This window comes from Astatotilapia calliptera, chromosome 3 (assembly GCF_964374335.1).
Source record: "Astatotilapia calliptera chromosome 3, fAstCal68.1, whole genome shotgun sequence".
NCBI lineage: Eukaryota > Metazoa > Chordata > Actinopteri > Cichliformes > Cichlidae > Astatotilapia > Astatotilapia calliptera.
Window position 1 is genome coordinate 1,777,117 of NC_137424.1, and position 24,224 is coordinate 1,801,340.

Consider the following 24,224-nt stretch of genomic DNA (forward strand, 5'->3'; position numbering starts at 1 on the left):
GTTGTCTGCTGAATGTTTTCAAATGTCTGCATCTCAGCTGTGATGAGGCTGGGGGTCATGGGAGGCCACCGTAGCAGCCTCTTCAACATCATGACATCATCATAAATGCTGCTGGACTGTCTGATGGGCTGACGGTGAAAAAGCCGTCGGGAAGGAAACAGAAGACATTTCAGAGGCTGCAGCAGATTTCTTTGATTCGGGGCCTTTTTCAGCTTTATTGGACAGAGCAGTGAAGATAAGTGACAGCAAAGCAGAGAGAAAGGGGGCGTGGCCCGGGTCAAAGCCAGGCCAGCTGCTCTCCACCTCGTGGTCACCTGCTCATCCTAGTGAGCTCCACCAGCAGCCCTTTCACACACTTTACACTGTCAAACACTGTGTGTGGACCTCAGCTAACAACAGGCTACATTTAAGTCTGGACTACAAGCTTTTATATTGTTTTTATTCCATCAGCAGCTCAACATCATGAGCAGCTTTGACATAAAGACATCAAACTCAAGCTGACTTTAAACTACTTTTAATACAGCGGCTCAAAAACAACAACATCTTTATTATATATCAGGACACAAAGTCATTTCATCTCAAAGGGAAACAGCTTTATTTGGAATAACCAGCACTATCAACTGGTTTGGGATCTCCACCAGTTTCATGTCTTTGCAGCTTCTCCAACAAAGTTCCTGTAAAATCAGCATGTTTGTCTTTATTGGTTTGATAGTGATTGATTATTCAGTCCCAATCTGCTGTCATCTAAAGAACAAAATGATGTTTCTATGAGTCACAAAGCTCCAGATGTTGTCGGCTTCACAAAGAAAACAAAGAACTTAAACACAAAGTGTTTGGAGCCAAAATGTTCCCAAGCTGCTCTTTTTGAAATGGCAGAGGTACAGTGGTGTCTAACAGCACACTGTGGAAGGCAAACATGTTATTGTTGGATGAAACTTCATGAATCCTTTGTAGATTTGAGCTGTTGGAGCCTTTCTTTTCTCTTCAGGTGTACAGATGCTGAGGAGGCAGGTGAAGCAGGTGGAGCTGTTGTGATGCTGGCAGAGGGTGTGTCTTAGTAACTCTGTGAGGCAGAACTGGATCCAACATTGTGGATGTGTTGATGTTGGAGCCATTAAGAGTCTCTGGCCACACTGTAGGATTTCCCTTTGATCCACTGTGGGGGCATTTTGGAGTCTGTCAGTGAAACTCTTCATGTTTGTGTTTGACTCCAGTTTATAGAAACAGAGAAATGTGTCATGCTTTTGTTCGGCCTCCACAAATACACACATTTGTTCATTGGTTGGACTTTTTGGAAGGAGACACATTGAAAACCATGTTAATAAGATCTTGTTGTTTCCTGTGGATCCGACACAGAGAGTGGACTTCAGACAGAAAGCGTGGAAGAGATTTTAGAGGCCGTGTGTGGCAACAGGAAGTTTCTGTGTGTTTGCTGATCTTACATGTGGAAAACAACACGTGATGTTTGTGAAGTTCTACAATGATCATTGTTCTCACAGCATTTTGAGTGGGAACAGTTCAAACTGGGAGTAGTGGGAGTTATTTACTGATTGAAACAAGCTGAATGTTTCTGTGACGATGAAGATCAGCAGCTCAGCTGATCAATGAACTGACATCTATCAGTCGTTTCATGAGATGAAGTCATCAGCAGACATTTGTTCTGACTGTGTGATGAATGTCAGAACGTCAGGGCTCTGCTTTAGTCACTGCTTGATGATCATTGGCTCATTGTTGAATCCAGGGCCCAGTCTGACCTCTGACCTTTGCTGCAGGTCTTCTGTGTTATCTCCACTTTCATGTCTGATCTTCTGCTGTATCGTCCAAAATAAACATCTGGATCATTTCCAACACTTCAGCAGATCTTTAGTTTGGGCAGTGCAGCACAGAATAACACATATTGTACTATACTGCCCACTTCCTGATCTTATTGGATCTGTGTGTGAGGTTGGTGAAGGAAACACATGTTTACTGAGTGAGTCGCTGCCATTAGGAACTAGTTTTTATATCACAGCCTGGAAATCACACAGGACCATTTCTGCAAGTGAAAAGTCGTCATTGGAGGAAAATCATTGTGTAGTTTGTGCGACTGAAGAATTGTCCCAACTACATGTGCTGCTGACCCTTGACCTTTTCTTTAGGTGCACAGAGGAGTCTGTGGGAACATCCAGAACTGAGGCATCTTGTGTACAAACGTGTTCAGACCAGATGTCAAATGATGTCAGATGTCATCCGTGAATGGATGCAACTGTGGATCGTTCCAATAAAATGAGGCAGTTTTGTAAGTACAAGCCCACTACAACCCATCATCAACATTTTAAATTACATTATACATCTTCACTGATATAAAGCACCACTATTTTAACCTGATTCACTTTTTCCACCCTAACAGTTCATTCCTCAAATCAAACAAGATATTTGACCCTAAAAAAATGCATCAACAAATAATTTTGTAATAAAATATTTATTCTTCAACTTTTACAAGTGAAATCAAACAAGTGTGTTTAAGAGTGAAACCAGAGTGGAAGCTGCTCATATAGAGTCCAACCCAGGCTAAAGTAAGCTGAGTAGAGCAGCACCATCAAAGTGTCGGCTCTCTGAACACGGTGCAAGATCGCCATCTGCAGGACAAAACTAGTTTTTCTCACCCTCCTCGTCAACATCAAGATGATGTCATCGTACAGCAACTGATTCCCTGTCCGTCTGGAACAAAGCATTTACATTAAAAAGACATTTACAGAAAATACAAACACCAACAACACATCTCATCATCACATGATATTTTATTATTTATTATATTATATATTTTTATTGTACCATCAACATCAACAAATACCAGCATATTTTCTTTGAGATTGAGTAGAGTGGACCTTTCCCTTGGTTCACTTCCTGCTCGCAGCATCAGCTGACCTCTGACTTCCTGGTTAAGGTCTCTCAGCGTTGACTGGAATATCAAATCGGACTCACACCATGTTCTTGTAATGTGGTCATGTCTGTCAGCTGTTTGAAGAGCATCTCTGGCCTAAACACAATAGGAAGAACAACAACACGGCAAAAAAACAACACATTTCCATATTAGATGAAGGGCACCGTAACTGGAAATGGTAACATTCATCTGATGCTGCTTTGGATTTATCTTCTGTTTTAGACCAACTTTGATCACTTCGAGCCATCTTAAGTCCGTTTGTTCTTCTCACTAACATCTCGTATGATTTCAGATCCCTGCTGTTCCCCAGCTGCCCTGTAGGTTTGTGCTTTGACCTCCAGAGGGCGACAAATCAGCACAGACAGAGAGCTCCATTCAAACTTTGCTGCCATCAGGAATAATTCTTCAAATATAATCATCAGTGTTTGAGCAGTTATGATATCAGGGACAATCTAGACATGTGTGACAATACTGAACATGTCACATGACACACCTCAAACATCATGTGATCCACTCTCAGTCTGCACTTTCATTCATGACTTCAACAGGTTGAAATGAGCTTTGAAGAAACATTCAGTGAAATAAATCTTTCATGGATTCATGTGAGCAGCAGATGAACTTTACAAAGAATCAGTGGATTTATCTTCTGTTTTAGATCAACTTTGATCACTTCGAGCCATCTTAAGTCCGTTTGTTCTTCTCACTCACTAACGTCTCGTATGATTTCAGATCCCTGCTGTTCCCCAGCTGCCCTGTAGGTGGCCTCAGTGTGTCTCACACCATTTACAGATGATTACAGGTCGTTTACAGTTCAAACAGGTCCAACATAAGAAATATGCAGAAAATATCCTGCTATAACAGTTTGGGTCAAAGTGCAGATGTTCCAGATGTTCTGAGTCTGTCTGTGTTTCATGTTAACATGTAGATGTTGGACCAAAGTGAAGCTTTTTGATGTGACAGCAGGAATGTGAAGTGTAACTCTGAGCTGTAGGAAATGAAACTAAACGGACTTTTTCTCCTTTATTTATAGGAAAGTGTAGGAGAGCAACAGATGAACAAGCGTTACTGTAACAGGAAACATCAGAGGACCTTTATGTTCATCATCATCACTGTTTCCTTGTTCTGTCACAAACACACAACACTTCCTGCTCTCTCTCTGATGGATCTGATTGGCTGTTTCATTCACAGGAGGTCAGGGCGTCACACAAACAGCTTTAACTGCACAACGACACACTTTAAATCATCTGCAGACAAACCTGTGTGTTTGATTTATGAAGAAATAATAAAGACGTGTGTACAGCTGTCCATGAAGCAGCTTCTCACACAAACTCTGACACTTCAGCCACTTTAATTCCTGCAAAGCTGCGTAATAAAGAGCTGTGACTGCTATGAGCTGCTGATGATGACTGCATGAAGCTCTCAGCTGAAGCTTCTTTCATTTATTTTAATGTTAATGTCGCCTTTTTAAGTCTGTGTGAGGATTTTAATGACACACATTAAAGGAGCTTCTTTGATTAGAACCAAATTCATGTTGATTTTCAGCCTGAAATGATAAAAACTTTAATAATTCTGTTTATAATCATCAACCTGGAGACTAATGAAAAGTATAATAGTGAAAGAAAGCCTTTATTATTTGAGTAATGCCTGAATCTGCTCAGAGACGGAGACAACACAGAGGTGTTGATGACAGTTTGACATTAACTGAATTAAAAACAAAGTGCTCTTATTGTGAAAATCTGCCTCCTACTTCTTTAAATCGTTTTTATGTATTTTTTAACCTCACAGTGAAACATTGAGGCATTAATCTGACACAGTTTGATCAGCAGCTGTGTTTTCACTGACGTTTCACTTTGATTTGTTCAGACTGAGCAGAGAGGATCGGTTCTCTGTGTGCGCACTGCTGAGAAACACAAGCTCATTTCTGCTGTTTCATGAAAAGTGTTATGGAGGAACAAGAAGTTCAGCCTCTAAACTCTCAGCGTGAGGACTGAGTGAAGAGTTTCAGAGCAGAGAGTTTTGGCTCACAGCTTTTAGCGTCTACACAAAGAGACGATTACGCACTTGATCTGAGAACATCTCCACCTCCTACAAACAAACTCTCCTACGAGCAGCTGTCACAACCACAACAGGCAGAAGACTGGATTTCTTCAGGTCAGATTTCATGCAGTTTGCATAAATTGTGTGTCACAGACTTTGTAGTTCACATTTGTGTGACTCGTTTAAATCTTCTCCTCCTGAAAGTGAAACTCTTACAAACACATCAGGCCACAACCTGCTGCAGGTTAATGATTGATCTGAAGGCAGCTGACCTTTGAGCAGGAACTTGTGAGTCTTTTATTGTGTTTAGCACTGCCAAGTGCTGGCCTCTGCTTCCACCATCACATTTACACTGGTAGGTTCAGCACTGCTGCCTGCTTCAGACTGAATCCAGCAGCACAAAGACACAAGTTAATAAAATCAGCATCTATTCCTTTATCACTGCTTTGTTACAGAGGAGAACAACGCTCCAGTAACGCGTAATCCGATTATTTTTGTGAAGTAACGAGTAAAGTAAGGGATTACTATTGCAAAAACGGTAATTAGATTACCGTTACTTTCCCGTAGGAACGCTGCGTTACTGCGTTACTAAAACCGTGATTTTTTTGCGAGAATGTCTCACGACAGTGACGTAAGCGAGTGCGACGTTAGTGACAACAGCTGTGTGCAGATCAACAATGGATCACATATCGAGTGCAGAGAGAGTATGAGCGTGCAGCGTTTAAAGCGTGGAAGTACTGACCTTACTTTGAGTTTGATTCCATAAAAAGTGACAAAAACATTAGTGTCCGCTGTGCGTGGGAAGAAAACTTCTTTTTACAGCGAAAAACCCCTAAACTTCCAACAAGCACCGAGTAGCTACGACGTAATGGGAAACTCACAGAGAAACTCACGGATTCTTCCACTGACCGCGGCACACCTGCACCAGGGTAAACCTCCGCCTGCCCCACTCCTGCTTTACAGGTGAAAATAGAGCAACAGGACCGCTGAGTCTTTGACTTTATTTATTTTCTGCTGTGTTTTACTTGCATCTATTTGAAAGACTGAGTGTAAACACACAAAATATTTTATTTTATGTGCTGGAATGTGTAGAAAATAGGTTTAAATGTTAAACTAATTTCTTCCAGTCAGAGAATGTTGCATATAATTAAATGTTTGCTCGATGCATAAAGTTAAAAGATTAAAACTAATAAAACAAGTTTTAAAAAGAGACTTTTCCATTTGATTACATTTTGTATGATGGATTATGCAGAAAAAGTAGAATTGGGCTGAAAGATCTATCACTTTATCACCTATTCAGGTTGGAAATCGTGTTTTTAAAAAGTAACTAAGTAACTAATTACTTTTGAAAATAAGTAATCAGTAAAGTAACTGGATTACTTTTTTTGGGAAGTAATTAGTTACTGATTACTGTTTTCAAGTAACTTGCCCAACACTGGACAGAGTGTTGGCTTCATCACCGACACACGTCACCACATCAGGAAACAGCTGGTTCAGTGAGTATTTAAGGTTCACTGCAGACAAACTGGAGAAAAACGAATCACATGAAACATTTGTTACTGGTTTCTGACCTCGTCGTAGAGACTCACATACCTGTGTTCTGCTATCAGTGTGATCACATGTGCTGGTACAGTTTGCCAGGTTGACCCATGTAACCTCCACTATCCTGTAGACGTGGAATATGTTTCACATATGGATCGCTTCCTTACTCGACTATGACTGTGTGCTTCACAGGTGCTTACTGAAGTGCTGCTTTACACAAAACCAGACAGTAAAAATAAGAACTGCAGGTCCAGACCACAGGTTTATGTGTTGATAATGATGATGTGCAGTCACTCATTGTCACAGGATACTTCCTGCAATGATGCTACAGGTCACGCAGTTCTGCAGAGGTGGAGGAAACAGATGCTTTTCCTAACAGAGACACTTTAATGACTTAAAGAATCTAACTGACACACAAACCTCAGTTTGTCTGACATTCATGAGAGTAAATGCTCCTGAATGTTCTGTTAGTTCACTGGATGTTCACCTGACTTCAAATGTAAAGATCCCTGAGACAAACTCTCAGTTTCAGGCCACACGAGTTCAGCCGCGACACGATCGCACAACCAGCCGCGACATTAAAGGCTGACGCGCTCACTACCTTTGGTTACAGTGCTCCACTCTCAGCTCACACGACATACACAAAAATAATGACGCTGGATGCTTCTGTGTCCTCAGAAACACCAGATCGCTGTTCACGAGAAAAGGATGGAAACGGAGTGAGACATCACTCCCGGCGGACACACAAACACTGTGCTAAGGTTTGTTTCAAAACTGAGCTCCTGGGTTGTGTAGCTGCTGAGCGAGCAGGTGGCACACAAAGACGCGCTGTCAGGAATCATTACATCGAGACTGACAGGACGTCACTGGCACATAAACACTGATCTGTGGTTTACTGACAATGTTCTCAACAACAGACGCACAACCCTGGTTTGGTCTGGTTATTTGTGTTGTACGGCTTCGTTGGTCTGACGAGCTTTTAGGGATGTCAGCAGAAGGATTTCACGTGCTGAGGTCATATTTATGAATCAACCTGAACAGCTAATACTTTACCTCTTTATTTTATAACACATATGAACACGTTATAGTAGATTTGTGCAATGTGTGTTTCACGTCTTTATGGGCGTATAGATCTGTAAACAGGCTGATGGGTGTGTGTCTGTTTATTGTAGCGGTGCAGAAATGTTAAAAATGATGATAATAACAACACTTCTCACATCAGGCTACAACACAAACCTCCTGATAGCTGCAAACAGCAAAACCCCCAACGACAGGCACACAAAGAGCGAGCAGGGACCCACCCTGACAGCATGTGAGCCTCCTACTACGACTCACTGTGGAGCAACACAACACCAGGAGACGGAGGATACGAGAGAGGATACAGCTGCTGTGGGGGAGCAGCCACACACTCCACAGGAGACGATGGGGTGAGAGATGGTTCGGTGCTCCTAACATCATGTGGACGCTCGTCTGCACATAAACAAACCTCACCTAACCCCACCTCCTTTCTCTTTTTGCAGGGTGGGGTGCTCCATCCTTACACACTTTGCACCACGTGGCGCTCCATCTATTCGTTTACCTTCTTGGGTCTCTTCCTCCTCTGTCCCAGCCCGTTGAGGCGATCGCTGGGGTCCAGCCTGTAGTGGGAGTGGCTGTCCTCGCTCATCCTGTCCCCGTCCACTCCGGGTTATTCCTTTCTTCTTTCTGTCCTCTGAATCGAGCTGACCTCTCTCCTCTCTGGTCCTCGCTCTCTGAGCCGGCGGAGCATGAGAGAGAGGAGTGGTTGGGGAGAGGGAGGGGAGACGAGCGAGGGAGGGAGGGAGGGAGCACAATGGTGTTGCCATGGCAGCAGCTGCCACCAGTGTTTATCTGGAAACCAGAATAGTTGCCACACGTTGCCACACTCGCACACTCGGCAGCCATACGTTTGTGTGCGACCTGCCCGTGGCTTCCTCGTTACAGACACACCGAGAGGAAACGCTCAGACACAAGGCCGAACATGAACGAACACTCGTGTGTGGGAGGAACAGGGCACAGACTCCACGCCGTCGTTAAAGATGGCGTGTGTGCTAAACGGAGCTGTGCGCTGATCGATCAGTCAAGTGAAAAAAACAAAGGAAGCTGTCTGGATGGAGTTTGCTGCTCCCACTAATCAAAGAGATGCATCACAGCTGGAGCTGATTGATGCACGAGCCACCGTTTGCACAATCCCACCGACTCCACGCTTGTGTTTCCTTTCTGCATCATGTTGTTAACACTGACCCCACACTGTGTTCATGAGCTAAAGAAATCAGGATGATTTCACGGACCCACACAGACCCACACAGACACACACAGACCCACACAGATCCACACAGACACACACAGACCCACACAGATTAAACATTAATGTTCCCAACACAGATTTACATGAGAATGACAGGACATCATAGCCCCCCCTGCCCCCCCTGATATTACATCACTTCAATCCCAAACAGAAGGAAAGGAAAGATCAAATCTGTCTTGAACCTCTGCTTCAAAGTTACAGGAACACTGGAGTCACTCTCACTGTCAGAGACCTCAGTGTGTTGGAAGCTGCTAGAAGAAGCAGATGGGGGAGAGGAAGAGGAGGGCCACGGTGCTGATCTGAGGAAGTCTTCTGATCAAACCACAGCAGACCAACAAGCCCGACGTCGTTCTGATCCAACATGAAGGCTTCCATCTGTCTATTCTGTCACATCGCACACGTCTCAAGTCATCCTGTTCAACCCATCACAACATAATAGTAACAATAAAACAAAGGCAGTGGAGCGTTCACCACGAGCTTCTACAAAAGTGCACGTTCATTTTAATAAAACTGTTTTTACAGCAGTGTGCGAACATTAATATGTTGTAACCAAACGTTTGTTACACCAGCTGCACTGAACCTGTGGAGACTGGAAGTTATTTGCTGCTGGTTTGTTCAGACCTGTTACTGCACACCTTGCATAGTTTGCATAGTTTCCTTCACTGCATGCAAAGAGACGAGGCGGGTGGAAACCTGCGACCCTGATCACATCACCAGTCCATCACAGTCAAACACTCACGGCTGTAATCTATTTCAAATCAAAGTGTTTGCACGGTGAGAAGAAGCTGGCGTCGCTGGGGGAGCGTGCGCCCGGCTGCACTTAAACACAATCTTCATTGGTGCTGTGAAACATCCACGTCTCACTTCATCTGCAAAGAAACCTGATGCATCGCTTTGGAAATATTTGAAATCCCTCATTTGTCACTATGCACGACGAGTCGACCGGCTGACCAACCTCAGGTTATGCAGCGAGTGCTGAGAAGCAGCTAAATGGCTGCAGTGACTTTATTCCCTGAGTGGGTGTGTGTGCATGAAAGCCAAAGGGGGGCTGTGTAAGAAACAAGGGGAGTCTCTGTTGTGCTCACAAAGAGGAAACCAAGATCTGGATTTTATGGCCGAAAGAAGAAAACATCTTTTCAAAGTTTCCCAGGCCCACTGTGGAGACGCCCACAGCTCCCAGTGACACTGACCCACACTGACACCACCTCCATTCCTCACTGTGATAGGCCGGGAGGAGAAGATCCACACACACACACACACACACACACACACACACACACACACACACACACACACACACACACACACACACACACACGTCCTGCATGCTAAGAAGTGAGTGAAGGATGCAGAGGTGCTGAGACACTGAGGATGTGGGAGCACAGACACCGTTCAGCCTGTGTTTGTGTATCAGAATGAATCAGGCAGAAAAACATTCAAAGCAAACTGGTTGTCCTAAAGTGAATCAGGCTGCAGTCAAACTTCAGCTGATCTCTCATCAAAGCTCCCAGATCGATTCGTGCTCCAGTTTCACCATTTCAGCAACACTGTGGGAGAACGGGGTCAGCTTCCAGCAGGGGCCACGATTATGCACAGAAGGAAGACGGGACACGGCCGGTCCTTCAACCATCGTATGGATGTAAGAGCCTAACACAGGTAACACAGGTCACAGCAGCAGAGCTGGTAGCAGCTTTGTGCACTTGTAGAAAACTCAGCGGTACTGCAGAGGTTGTGTACGTTACCAGGGAAACGTATGTATTTTGTGTGTGGTTGAAGATTTCCAGGTTGTGTGTTCTCCTGTTTTATTCAGTTTATCAGAAGTCAGCAACTAAAATGTAAAAGCAGCTAAAAAGAAAAGACAATGATAGCATTGTGTGCACAGTGTGTTACAGAGCTGTTGGTGGCAGTCCAATCCAATCCAATCTTATTTATAAAGCACTTTAAAATAGCCAGCACAGGAACAAAGTGCTGCACGGAAAATAAGTTAAAACAATAGAACAACAGAAAACAGCAAAATAAATAAATAAAACACATAAAACATCAAATGAAAACAAAACAAGATAAAACAGCATCGAATCACCTAAAAACAACTGAAATAAAAACCAACATCTCACGTGGTGTCAAAGCTCAGGGTAAAGAGGCGGGTTTTCAAGACTTAAAAACAGGTAAAGAAGAGGCCTGTCTGATCTCCAAAGGAAGCTCGCTCCACAGTTTGCAGCTGCTACAGCAAAAGCAGGATCTCCTCTAAGTTTACGCCCAGTCCTGGGTACATGCAGGAGCAGCTGATCAGCTGGCCTGTATGAGGCTGTCGCAGCTCAGAGAGATGAGATGGGGCGAGGCCATGGAGAGCTTTAAAAGTAAATAAAAGAATTTTAAAATGAATCCTAAAAGAAATGGGCAGCCAGTGACGTGAAGCTAAAACAGGGGAAATGTGCTCAAACTTTCGAGTGCCAGTTAAAAGACGAGCTGCAGCATTTTGACTAATATATGATGCGCTGACCCCAACATGAAGGTCATCACAGTAATGCAGCCGAGTGCTGACAAAGGCGTGGATCACTGTCTCAAAGTGCTGCCGTGAAAGAATTGGCTTTGTTTTTGCAGCTGCCTGAGCTGAAAGAAGCTAGATTTGACCACTGCCTTGATTTGACCACTGCAGGTAGAATGAAATGCCAGCATGTTGTTCACACTTCTTACCCGAGCTGTTCTCCAGCGCATCCGTGAGTGTGGCTGTGAACAGAGGAAGCACTCGAGCAGAAAGTGCTCGTGTGAATGAGTTCAGAGTAGAGCAGCTCGATGTGGGAACAACTCGTGGCGTTCATTTAGAGAACGAATATGTTCATGGTTACTGTATCTCCTCAGCCGAGCCGCCCTTCGTGCCCCTCCCACAGCCACATGCTCCGTCAGTCTGCCTGGCAGAGAGGGAGGGGGGCGTCTGGCCTAGTGCCAGGCTCTCTCAATATTTTATGAGAGGGAGGGGAGGGAGGAGGTGCAGCGGGTTGGTTGGGGGTTAAGAGACTAGCTACACTGAACTACGACGGGGAAACAATTATCCTCCCTGCTGAATTTATAAGTTTGCTCACTTACAGAGAAATGAACAGTCTCTGATTTTTACCTGAGTTTAGAAACATCGAACAAAAAACATATCAGTTATGAACAGATCTGCATGTCCCTGAATGAAGTGTGTGATCCTCTACAACCCTGGATCCCACAGACTGGCTGTGGGACTCTCAGCATATAGATGCAAAGGGCGTCAGCATGAAGCTCGGTGACTGTGGGTGCAGCAGTTCTGACCATGATGTGATCAGTCAGCCTCTGTCAGCCTCATGGGCGGAGGATGATCATAGGAAAGGTGCTGGATGGGCCCAAACTCACACAGGAGGAGCTGGTTAATGGTGAGAAGGCAGGTGGATGACAGTCACCACATACTGGTAACACTGGTAGAGGATTGAACTACTGCAGCACCCACGCGGTTTAGCATGTACAAGCCCGTCTGAGGTTTGACCGTCTGGATGATTGGCTGAAGGCTGAGAAATGCTGAGTGTGACACACCAACATCCCCACAGTCAAACACACAGTGGTGGCCGTGGATGGGTGCAAACAAAGCAGTGGCTAAAGAAGAAGTGGGCTAGCCAGCCTCCAGAGCCTCCTTTACTAAATCTGTGGAAGCGGCTGTAAAGAGGAGTGGGCCAAAATCCCTCCGGACATGTCGGCACTTTTTGATCAGTTCAGATTCTGGGAGATGCTCTGATATAAAACATATATACAACAGAAACGAACAGAAATATCCGTTATTGTCCTGATTGGGGAAATCCCGGTGCTCCAGCAGCAGAGTGACGGGCAGGAGCAAAGCCTCACACAAATAAGAACTACGAGACTTACAGTAACAATAAGAGCTGAACAACATGGAACAGCAGCAGCGATGGAAACAACCTCGTGTTTGTTGGAGCAGGGATGGTTAGAAAGAGACGACGCTGCTTTGTGCACGGACCATATTTATGAGTACGAGTAGTGAGTTTAATGATATGACAAATATCCAGTGTTGGGGATATTTGTACTGTAACAGAATACATGTACGAGTAACTGTATTCTGTTACAGTTACCGTTTAAACAGGTGGTATTTAGAATACAGTTACTTTGTTGAAATAAATGGATTACACTGCGGTACTTTCCTGTTTCTTTCTGTCGGTTTGGATCTGCTGATGAGCCTTTGGTCTATATAAATAGACTGACTATGGCATAATCATGACTTTTGTCATCACAGAAGTGATGGGAACATTCAAAGACTAAAAAATAAAGCTGTGGAAGAGCAAATAGTGTGCACAATTCATCTGATCGCAGAGAAGCAGTGAAAAACCCACAGAAAGTAAAAGATAGACGTCCTAAAAACTGGTGCAATTCAGTATAATATCATTGCATGTTTTGTTGCAATGGAGCAAACAACAACAGTACACTACTTTGCTGGGACTAAAGTATCTCTAATATAACATGGATGCTGTAAAATGTGATTGTGACATCCTTGACGTATGCACAGGAGTACAGAAGTAAAACAGCAGGAGTGTTAGCTCTACAGAGGAAAAGACACGCCTGTTACGTCGCTTACTACCTGCTTCTTGTCACCACATCGCCCGGTAGGATGGTTTCGACTCTCTCTGTAAGTGTACATCTCACTCTAGACTCTGGCTAACCCATTCTCTCCTCCCTCCGCAGCATTCCTACCAGCCCACCTATGGCTGTGCCACATCATACTGTTCATGGTAATACTGGTTTAATGTTGGGCAACGATAAAAAAATAAAATATCGCGATAGAATATGGGTAAAGTGCGCATGCGCAGTGCCTTTGTTTTCATACCCACATGGTGGCGATAGAGAATGAGAAGGGGGAAAGCGGATCGTTGAGTGAAACACATGAACCAGAATTGGTTTGTAAAAATGCTGCAACTTCAGTGGTGTGGAACTGGTTTGGTGTTTGTCCGTCAGATACACAACAAAGCACCATTTTTTTGTAGAACATGCAAGCGGCCGTCGTTATTGCCATATTTTTTGGACTAAGGTGCTCTTAAATCTGGGAGTAATCTGGGTCCTAAACTCCGTCCTTCAGGACCCAAAGTCAAACGAACACTGCGACATCACTGAGAGTTAAAAACGGTCTAAATTCTTTCATCTTTAATAAAACGATCAGTGTTGCTGCTTTACCAGGTGTAACAATTAAGTTTAACATCCAGGCATCCATGAAAACAGAATTTATTATATTTAACGGACTTAGAAGTTAACAGGAAGTTAGCAGGAAGTTAGCGGAAGGTAGCTCACTGGTTTTGCTAGTGCCTAAGCATGATATAGCATGTTCTGACTGAGAGATTTCTGAACAAATTCAAACGTACAGCTCTGCTGTCACTTCCAACATAAATGAAGACAGAAAACTAAACAGCAGTGACGTTTGTAGGGTTACTGAAGTTGGGCTAGCTGCTATATAATGATGTGCTACGTGATCGCTAGCGACACAGCTATGTTAGCATAAACACAGTGAAGCTGGAGGACGAACACTAACACTTTTCCACTCGATAAAAGTTAACGTGAGGGTTCCTGATGGTTAGAGACAAATGCAATCGCATGGCAGGATGCTGTAAACCACAGGTGTGGAACTCCAGACCTCGAGGGCCGGTGTCCTGCAGGTTTTAAATGTGTCCTTGATCCAACACAGCTGATTCAAATGGCTAAATGACCTCCTCAACATCTCTTGAAGTTCTCCAGAGGCCTGGTAATCAACTGATCATTTGATTCAGGTGTGTTGACCCAGTGTGAGCTCTAAAACCTGCAGGACACCGGCCCTCGAGGCCTGGAGTTTGACACCCCTGCTGTAAACCATAGGTGTCAAACTCTGGCCCGCGGGCCAAATTTGGCCCGCAACCTAATTACATTTGGCCCGCGAAGCCATACCAAATTACTATTAGAGCTGGCCTACTGGTATTATACAGCTAATATATATATTGTTTAGTATTAAGCTTTGCTTGTTCCATATTCAGTTTTTCAGCAAAACGTGTTTGAGTCCATAAGAAAAGATTCATTCTTATATCTGGAGGAATAAATATATTTCAATAAATATTAACGTTAGCCCGCGACTTTGTTCCAGTTTTGAATTTTGGCCCACTGTGTATTTGAGTTTGACACCCCTGCTGTAAACGGACCAAACTTCAGTCAGGAGAACAACTGAGATAATCCATCCACAATACGAGGTTAGTCATTAATATACTGCAACAACATGGGAATAGAGCCGCTGCCAGAGAATTCAACATTAATGAATCAATGGTAGAGAAGTGGAGGAAGCAAGAAGAATGAGTTTAATAAAGTTTGATTTATCTGACTGCTTTGTTTCGCTTAATGTGCCTTATAATCCCCTGCAGCTTATGGTCTGAAAAATACGTACTGCAAACGAAATCATTTGAAGAACTTGTTACATTAGCCTTGAGAATAGTTAGCTTCATAACTTGGCCAGCTCCAGGCCTCGAGGGCCGGTGTCCTGCAGGTTTTAGATCTCACCCTGGGTCAACACACCTGAATCAAATGATTAGTTCATTACCAGGTGTCTGGAGAACTTCAAGGCATGTTGAGCCATTTAAATCAGCTGGACACGTCTAACACCTGCAGGACACTCGTGGCCTGGGTTTGGACACCACTGCCATAACTGAATACTGAAAGAAACTACAAGTCACGATCAGCTTCCTCATCAAGAACATCGTGAGAAGTCAGTGCAGCTGAGCAGACTTACTCAGGAGGAGTGATAGAGAAGGACTGAAGAATGGCCACATCAATTCTCCCTGTGCGATAACACAGGTGGATCCTGCAAAACGAGTGTGTTGTCTCTAGTACAACATATAACAATTCTGGGTTTATCTCTGGACTCCATCTCTTTTACATCACTCTGTCAGAGGCCATAGCTGTGAGTGCCTTCAATCGGGCATACTGGGCATTTGCCCGGTGGGCCGACAGTGATTCTTCGTATTTATGGGTTGATGGGTTTTGTTTTGTTTGTTTGTTTTGTAACAGCATGAGCAATGAAAGGTGGTGGATTGGCCAGATGCTAGCCGATGTGTAAAAATAACTCAGTTGTTTGGTGGTGGCTATGGCAGAGCTTCCACAGCCCTGCTCACAGCATTCCTGACTCTTTTTCGCCTGCACAAAACAGTCCCCTTTAGATTATACCTTCGGCTACTGGGTATGATGGCTCAGCCATCCTGGTGGTCTGGCTTGGCTGTTTAAGAGGGTTTCAGCGCTGGGTGGTTTCTTCAGGTGCTTCCTACTGTTCTTGTGAGGATTGACAATACCACCATGGGGGCTTATATTAGCCATCGGGGAGGGATGCATTCACGCTAATAGCAGCAAACATTTCCTCTCTCTGAGTGCAACACATCCCAGAGTCAGAATGGGGAATGAATCTGCGAGGCGTTGTGTTATATGGTGATTGGGCTTTGCATCCAGCCACTGTAGAACAGCTTCAGCTGGAGCTTTTAGCCACTACATAGAGCAATAATCTTCACTAAGCTTGATCTTAGAAACACGTTCCATCTGGTGGACATTGGGGAGGTGACGAATGGAAAACTGTTTTCAACACTTGGACATTTCAAGCGTGCCGGGCTGACAAATGCCTCAGTTGTTTTCCAGGCTTTAATCAATAATGTGCTCTTTGTATGTGCACCTGTTTGACCTGCAGATTTTTTTCCAGAGAACAACTAGAACAGGAAGCAAGTCAGAGTTCTTCAATGACTAGGAGACACTAAGTCTAGTCTTGGTCTTGGTAGCCGGGGATCCGTCCACCATGGCCTCTGATCCTGGCTGCCACGTGGCACACATTGCATGCGACCCCTATGGCGCCCACTGCAGGTGGTGGGCCTGCATAAGAATGGGCCCATGTCCCTTTTTCGGGTTGTGCCCAGCCAGGCCCCATGGACCAGTGCCCGGCCACCAGATGTACAGCTTCTGGCACCCTCCCCGGGCATGGCTCCAGGGCAGGGCCCTGGTAACACTATCCCAGGCAGGGTGAACTGTTTCCTTGATCTTGCACTCATAGGGGTCTTCTGAATTAAATTGAATTGAGGAGCAGACACAGACTGTTTTATATGAGATCCTTCTCATGCACTTCAACAGTCTTATTCATCATCCAGTCTTAAATGATCCTGTTATGACCAATGACTGCTCGACTGTGTCAAAGAGCTACTTCCACAGTGTGGAGAAGCCATAATTCTGACTCCACGCCAAATAAAAGGGGGAAACCCTCCCAGGGATTGACACCTAACAGTTAAATAGTTAAAGGATTAAACTTCTCTTTCCTTTCTTTAAACAAAAAAATATTTTCAAAAAACTATTCAAAGGTCCCAAATATCTTATTTCACTCACAAGGCAGACGAGAGGCAGCTGTGTCATTATGGCGTTTGTATCCTGCTGCTACTGGGACCAGTTACAGTTCCTTTCACTAACACACACACACACATTCTAGTTTTGATATCTTAGTGAGGACACCTAGTTGACATGATCCTAGCCGCTCACTGTAACCATCAATAATGGATGGTTAACGCTCAACCTAAACCTAACCATAACCTAACTGTAACCCTGACACTAGAACCACATTGTGAGTCTCAAACTCGTGAGGCACTTTTGTCCTCATAAATGACTGTTGGTCCCCACAAGTATAGTAACATTCCAATTCTTGGTCCCCACAGAGACATCTAAACAGGTACACACACACACTTTCATGTATTTTTGTCCACAGTATAAAAGCTGTTTGGGGCTGGGAGGAATCAAGTCCGTCCATGGCAACTTTCCCCGACTGCCTTCCACATTCTTTGAGTGCTTGCCTTGTCTGCTCGCTCTGGCGCTTTAATGACTTCCTTCAAATGGTACCAACACTTCAGCAACGACTGCAACATCATTTTTTCCATCTTCACAGTCCTGGAAGCATTGGACAGTATCATCTATTACATGGAAAATATTAAAACAGCTCAGCTCACAAAAGCAGGGAAACCTTGGGTGCAAACATGTGGAGACCACTAATTCATTTACTGCATGTTGCCTCTGCTCAGTGTCTGCTCAGTAGAACATGGATCTACATGTTCACTCCTGCACTGGCCAAAGCTGGTAGTGGTACTGCTTAGACTCTTTGAGTGCTAACATTGGTGCTCCAATCATTTGGTGTGGCTCTAACGGTGTGATTCAGACTGAGCAGACCTGGTGCATTTTGAATCAAAACTGCAGAGTCATTTTACTATTATTTAATAAGGAAGAACAGAGAAGAGTCCATGACCACGTTATATCAGTAAAGATGTTGTGTCTGCATGAGAGTAGACTGTCTCTGCAGGCAGCATCACACCCAAACAGAGCAGACAGCCTGTTCATCCTGAGCTCGCCAAGGTCACCAAAGGTCAGGCGGACAAAAACCTGCAGTCTTAACAAAGCCACAGGCAAAGACACTCTTTATTATCAACTATCTAATAAAACGCAAAACAGCCAAGAAGTGAATCTGCCATGAATTTCACAACTTTACAAGCTAAGAAATAGACACTGAGCTTTATATTGATTAAATATGTTAAATAGATATTAAATTAAATATAGATCCTGATAAATGCCTCGTTAATTTTTCATCATAGAATTACTGTTGAAACAACCCCTTATCCATGTTTGATGCCCTGCAATGGACTCACAGCCAACTGTAGAAAGCAGCCCAATCAGAGGCACTTTTTCTTTGACCCAGTTTATTCTAAGTGGAGATATTATCTGAATTTCAGGAGTGGGACCACACCTCATTCTCGCCGCCTCAGTTTATATATGCCCCCTTCACCAATACCCTCTGTTCTCATTTTCATGCCCACCTGGAGCCCAGGAGCCGCTGCCGGTCCTCTTTGAGGCCTTCCCCACATTGCAGCACCAGTACACGCTCCCTCATCCATCATCGTTCATCGTAACTGAGGATGTGGTCCCAGCTAGTAAAAATGTTAATGTGATGAACTCACCAGCTACTGGCTCACTGACATCCAGTACAAGAAGGCCAGGCTTACCAAAACATACAGTTTGATTTGTGCACTCTGCTGCTGCACACAAATACTGTCCAACACAAGGAATTCAGCCTGGATTTACACTCTTCCCAGTGTCCTATGGCAGGTCAGCTCTATCACAGGCAAGGACAGCTCTGATGCTTCAGAAGTGTTATCAAAATAAATAAATAAATAAAATAGAAATAACATACTAGTTTGGATCAAAAGCCAGACTAAAATAATAAGTTTTAAGACGCATTTTAAAAGACTGCATGGACTCGGAGAGACGAATATAAAGAGGGAGGTTACTCCAGAGTCTGGGAGGTACGACAGTAAAGGCCCGATCCCCTCTGGACTTCAGACGAGACCTCGGTTGCGTCAGGAGCATTTGATTGGAAGATCTAAGTGCCTTATTAGGGATTTACAAATGGAGGCGCTCGCGTAGATAGCTGGGAGCTAAATTGTTTAAAATTTTAAAGGTAAGCAAAAGAATTTTGAATATTGGTACGATAATCAACAGGGAGCCAACGTAGGTTGGCTAAAACTGGTGTGATGTGGGCATAATTTCTAGTTCCAGTTAAGAGACGCGCAGCTGCATTTCAAACTAACTGGAGCCGGTGAATAGAGGAAGGTGGGAGGCCCGAGTAGAGAGAATTACAGTAGTCTAATCTGGAAGTGATAAGACCATGAACGAGTTTTTTAAGGTCCTTCAAAGGGAGGTATGGCTTTGCTTTAGATATCTGACGCAGCTGGTAGAAACTGTTTTTTACCACAGAGGAGGTCGATTTCTTGAGCTGTCCAGGAAAACACCAAGGTTTCTAACAGTGAGTGAGAGATGGCTACCAAGGGGCCCTAAGGCATCAGTAAGTTGTTCCAGCGGGGTGTGACTATCAAAAACTATAACTTTTGTCTTATCCTCGTTCAGTGTGAGAGACGTGACCACGTTTGTACCTCATTTAGACAGTCAAATAGGGGTTCCAGAGACGTAGAGACATCTGATGTCAAAGGGAAATAAATTTTTATGTCGTCGGCGTAGCAGTGAGAGGAAATGTTATATTTTTTAAGTATTACTCCCAAAGGCAGCATGTACAAGGAAAAAGAACTGGGCCGAGCACAGATCCTTGAGGCACACCACAGTGAATTTGTTTTTAAAAACTGAAGCTGGCCCTCCACCTCTGTCAGTGGACTGGGGTGAGCTTAGAAAGGTGAATCGGGTTGGTTCTGAGAAAGAAAAGAACTCACCAGGGCAAAGCCAAGTTTCAGTCAAGAATAAGAAGTCCAGCCCGGATGAAAGAATCAGCATACAGAGTCCTAAAGTCGGCAGCATGGTGTTCAGAAAACAGCCTGGGACTGAACACTAAGAAAACCAAAGAGGTCATTGTCAACGTCAGGAGGCACTGACTTGGCCCCCCTCTACATCAACGGGGAGTGTGTGGAGAGGGTCCACACCTCCCGGTTCCTTGGTGTCCTCATCTCTGCTGACATCTCCTGGACAGACAACATCTCAGCGGTCGTCAAGAAGGCCCAACAGCGGCTGCACTTCCTGAGAGTCTTCAGGAAGTACAAGCTGAACTCCAACCTGCTGCTGACATCACGGTATGGTACGGCAGCTGCACTAAGGCGGATAGAGGCTTCAGAGTGTGGTCAAGACAGCACAGAAGATCATCGGCTGCCCTCTCCCCTCCCTGATGGACATTTATTCCTCCCGCTGCCTCAGCAGAGCAGCAAGCATTATCCATGACAGCTCCCAGTCCGGTTCTAACCTGTTCAACCTGCTTCCCTCAGGGAGGCGCTACAGGTGCATCAGCAAGGAGACCCACAGACTCACAACAGTTTTTTCCACCCGTAACCTGAACTCACACATGATAAACACAGTTCCACCCCCCAATGTAGGACCTCTACACACAGACTACACAACTATCATCACCACTGTGCAACACTTAATTTACGTGCAGTAACCCACACTGTAATATATAGCACTATGTTTTGTTTCTATATTTGTAGATAGTGCTGCAGAACTGTGCAACTCACCCCCCTTCTTTCCCACGTCTGCACTGAATAGGAGATGCTCTGAAGCTTATTGTGCATGTGTGTAGTGACAATAAAACGCATTCTATTCTGTTTTTGTTCACATGCTAAGTTCAGCATTCAAAATCTTGGTGTAATGTTTGAGTCTTCTCTGAGTTTCAACTGTGTAAAATCTTTATCTCACTCCTAACATTTCTAAACATGGTCTCCTCTGCTGCACTGGAAGAAATTATCAATGCGTTTCCATCATTGCATTTAGATTAATGTACTGGCCTCTGTGCTGGATTAGAGAAACCACCAAGGCTCTGCACCAGTCTACAGCTGACTCTGTCCATTCTTTTAAAAAGCAGTTCAAAACCTTTTTGTTTAAACAGATTTTCTGTTGAGAAGTTTTTTAAAAATTTTAAAACTACAGGTTTATGTTATGTTGGCACTTAATGGGGTTTTTGTGACGGTTTGTCTGTGAAAACTTCTTTACAATCACTAAAAACCAAAGAACACCACCCCCACAGTAAAGCGGTGGAAACATGGGTCACTTTTCTGCTAAGAGCACAACATGACCTCCCTGCATGGAGGGCCAATAGACAGGACCGCATATCGTACTGTGACGAGGAACCTTCGTCCCATGAAGATGGATGTTCAAGCATGACGATGATCCAAAACATCGTGTCGAGGTAACAAAGCAGTGGATGAAAATAAGAGTGGCCTATCGAGTCTTCCACTCATCCCCTCCAGCTGGTGACGGCAGATGGCTGCCCCTCACCGAGCCTGGGGTTACTTCTTCTTCTCTGTAATGTTGTAGGGTATTTACCTTATAAATATGAAATATATAAATATGAAACATGTCAAAACAAAGCAGAGACAGCGATCAGTGATAACTGATTCTCAGTGCTGGAGATAAGGATGTACGGTAACCTTCAACATTACACATCCTGTGGACACATACTGTTTGATCTATTGTTAGCATAAAGACGCTGACAGGTGCAGATGAATGAGCCCCTGATTTCTTCAGCCTACAGCAGACAGACTGTCAGGAGTTAGCTGCAGGACTGCAGAGCGTATGCTTGGTTTCATGTTGTGTTGTTGTTTTTAGCCTGACAGATGCCAAATGATCTGTCTGATCAAACGGGCGATTGTGGAAGAACACAAGCGCTTTGTCCTCTGGAGGCTGCTGACCTTCTCTGGCCACACAAACTGCTACACACTCACACTGACATTAACCTGTCAATGTGGTACACCACTCTATACTTCACATATCTTGGTTGTCCTCATTTACACGACAAACACTTAAATAGACACACACAGTGACACTGTACGCCACCCCGAGAGGCCCAGCGTGGCACGCTACTGGTGTGTCACATGCTCAGAGTCTAAACAGCCTCTGTGAACCCACACTGCTGCAAATATGTCGCCAGCACCTTCAGATTCAAATCAGTGTGTCATTGAGCAACAGAGGTTAGCAAAGGTGTCCCAGTCCAAATATGGTGTAACAGCAGGAACATGTGGGACATTCCTTTCTTATGACTTCATAAACTCAGCTACTGGGAGATTAATCCAGCGTGGTGTGGCAGCTTTGATCGTAGACCAAAAATGTGCGCTCCAAAAAGATCCCAGCGTAATCAAAACAGGCCGTCCTTTGGCGTCCACCGGGCAGTGTTTTGTAAATAATGTGTGTTTATCATTTATATGGGAATATAAAGAACTAGATTTAGCTGTTCTACATAAACAGCATATCCCAAATATCATCAAAACAGAAAATTAGAATAAGAGCTTTCAAATCTAATTTATTGGCACAATTATTTCAATTTACTTAAATGTGCTCCGAGGGCTAACAGGCTGTTTAGATCACAGGGACATGTTACATAATGAAGTAATGAATGTCATTTCTAACTGTTTGATTTTGAAAAGTATGTTTGATAAATGTGGGACAAGGACAAGCATGTAATGGGATTAGTGGGGATACATTCATGGAGGAGAGGAGAAGTCCTAAAGCTAGCTAATGAAAGGACAGCAAACTAACACAGAGGAAGAGGTCAAGGCAGAACAACAAAGATTTCTTTGCAGGGTGAGATGAGGAAGGGAGGAGAGTAACCACTGTGATCACCCAGAAGAGAATGACTCAGGTCTGTGTCCAGTCTCCCCAAATCAGCATGACACAGCAAACTCAGCTACATAAATCTCTGAATTACCAGCTGAGCCACTAATCCAGGCGGTATGACACTCGCCAAACTGCTAGTTCTGTGATATTTTACCACCGAGCATAAAAGTGCTTACAGGAAAGGCCAGGAAAGAATAAGCCATGAATACAGAGTAGTTTAAATCATAAGAATATTTTATAACGTTTAACATTACGCAGAAGCATTTCATATTCATGAAACGCTTTCAATTAAAAGAAAACATCGAAACAGGTAATAAGGACACACCCAACATGCTCAACACCCACTTTAGTACTTCCTACTCAGCAGTTTCAATTACTGGTTAAAGCAAATGTGTTAGAAACTTAAAGCACGTAAAGAATCTGCTCAAGTCAAACAAGACATCAGACAACACATCACCAAGAAGGCAAGTTTAAAGCAGTCCTACAGAAAGGTTTCAAAACTCACTCCCACAGCTTGATTCCAAGGATGTTAGATTCCTATCGGGCCTTTTCTACTGTTAATTTTTAAGCTAAATGACAACTTTGTTTGTCCACTGTCAGCATTCGAAACAACTTCTACAGGGTTTAATGGAGCACACAGATTTGACTTTTTACAAAAGCACTCAATGAGCTGTAGTAATGAAGAATTGTATCACAGTACGTTTTGTCATATCCTGTCTAAGATGTTTTTTCTTGCATGAGCCTAAGCACTCATTTATACTCGTATCCAATACAACTGATTTCGGTTTTATGCTTCCTAAAACCCTTAAAATTCCTTGTCAACGTCTTTTAGTTTAACCAATCCTAAAGAAAATCAAGCTTTGCTGCTCTACTCTATTTCCCGTTCCCTGCAACATGTGTGTGGATGCTGAATGAGACGGGTGGAGGGATGAGCGCTACATGGTTGTGTTTGAGCAGGAGGGCCGGATGATGAATGGGCTTTTATAGACATGCTGTTCGTTTACGGAGGCTTGTAGGCGATGATCTCTTTAGTGTAATATGAAAAGGAAACAGATACATCGTGATATCACAAACACAATCCTACATTTGTGCCAACCTAATAAAATAATATACAGTACTGTGTGAAACTCATCAAGTGGCCTGAACTAAAAGTTCTCCAGCAAGTTTAGTAGCATTGCTACTTGAGATCGTTCATGTTGCAGCCAAGAACTTCACTGATGACTGCTGCCATGGTGTAAATCAGCTGGTTGG

At 43.9% G+C, this 24,224-nt stretch overlaps 2 protein-coding genes across 5 annotated transcripts in view; one reads left to right on the forward strand and one right to left on the reverse strand.

The window, feature by feature from the left end:
* LOC113006456 (uncharacterized) overlaps positions 1–24,224 on the forward strand; it is an 87,410-nt gene that overhangs the window by 37,400 nt on the left and 25,786 nt on the right. The window lies entirely within an intron of this gene.
* LOC145423920 (uncharacterized) lies at positions 2,446–10,063 on the reverse strand. 2 transcript variants are annotated; one of them, XM_080296768.1, is made up of 3 exons: positions 8,082–10,063; positions 2,834–3,019; positions 2,446–2,700 (listed from the first exon to the last, which is right to left on the reverse strand). In XM_080296768.1, the coding sequence occupies exons 1-3, from the start codon at positions 8,166–8,168 to the stop codon at positions 2,671–2,673; spliced, it is 303 nt and encodes a 100-aa protein (XP_080152894.1). In that variant the 5' UTR covers positions 8,169–10,063; the 3' UTR covers positions 2,446–2,670. The 2 variants fall into 2 exon arrangements, with proteins under 2 accessions (XP_080152894.1, XP_080152893.1); XM_080296767.1 differs by having other exon boundaries at positions 2,815–3,019; positions 8,082–8,330.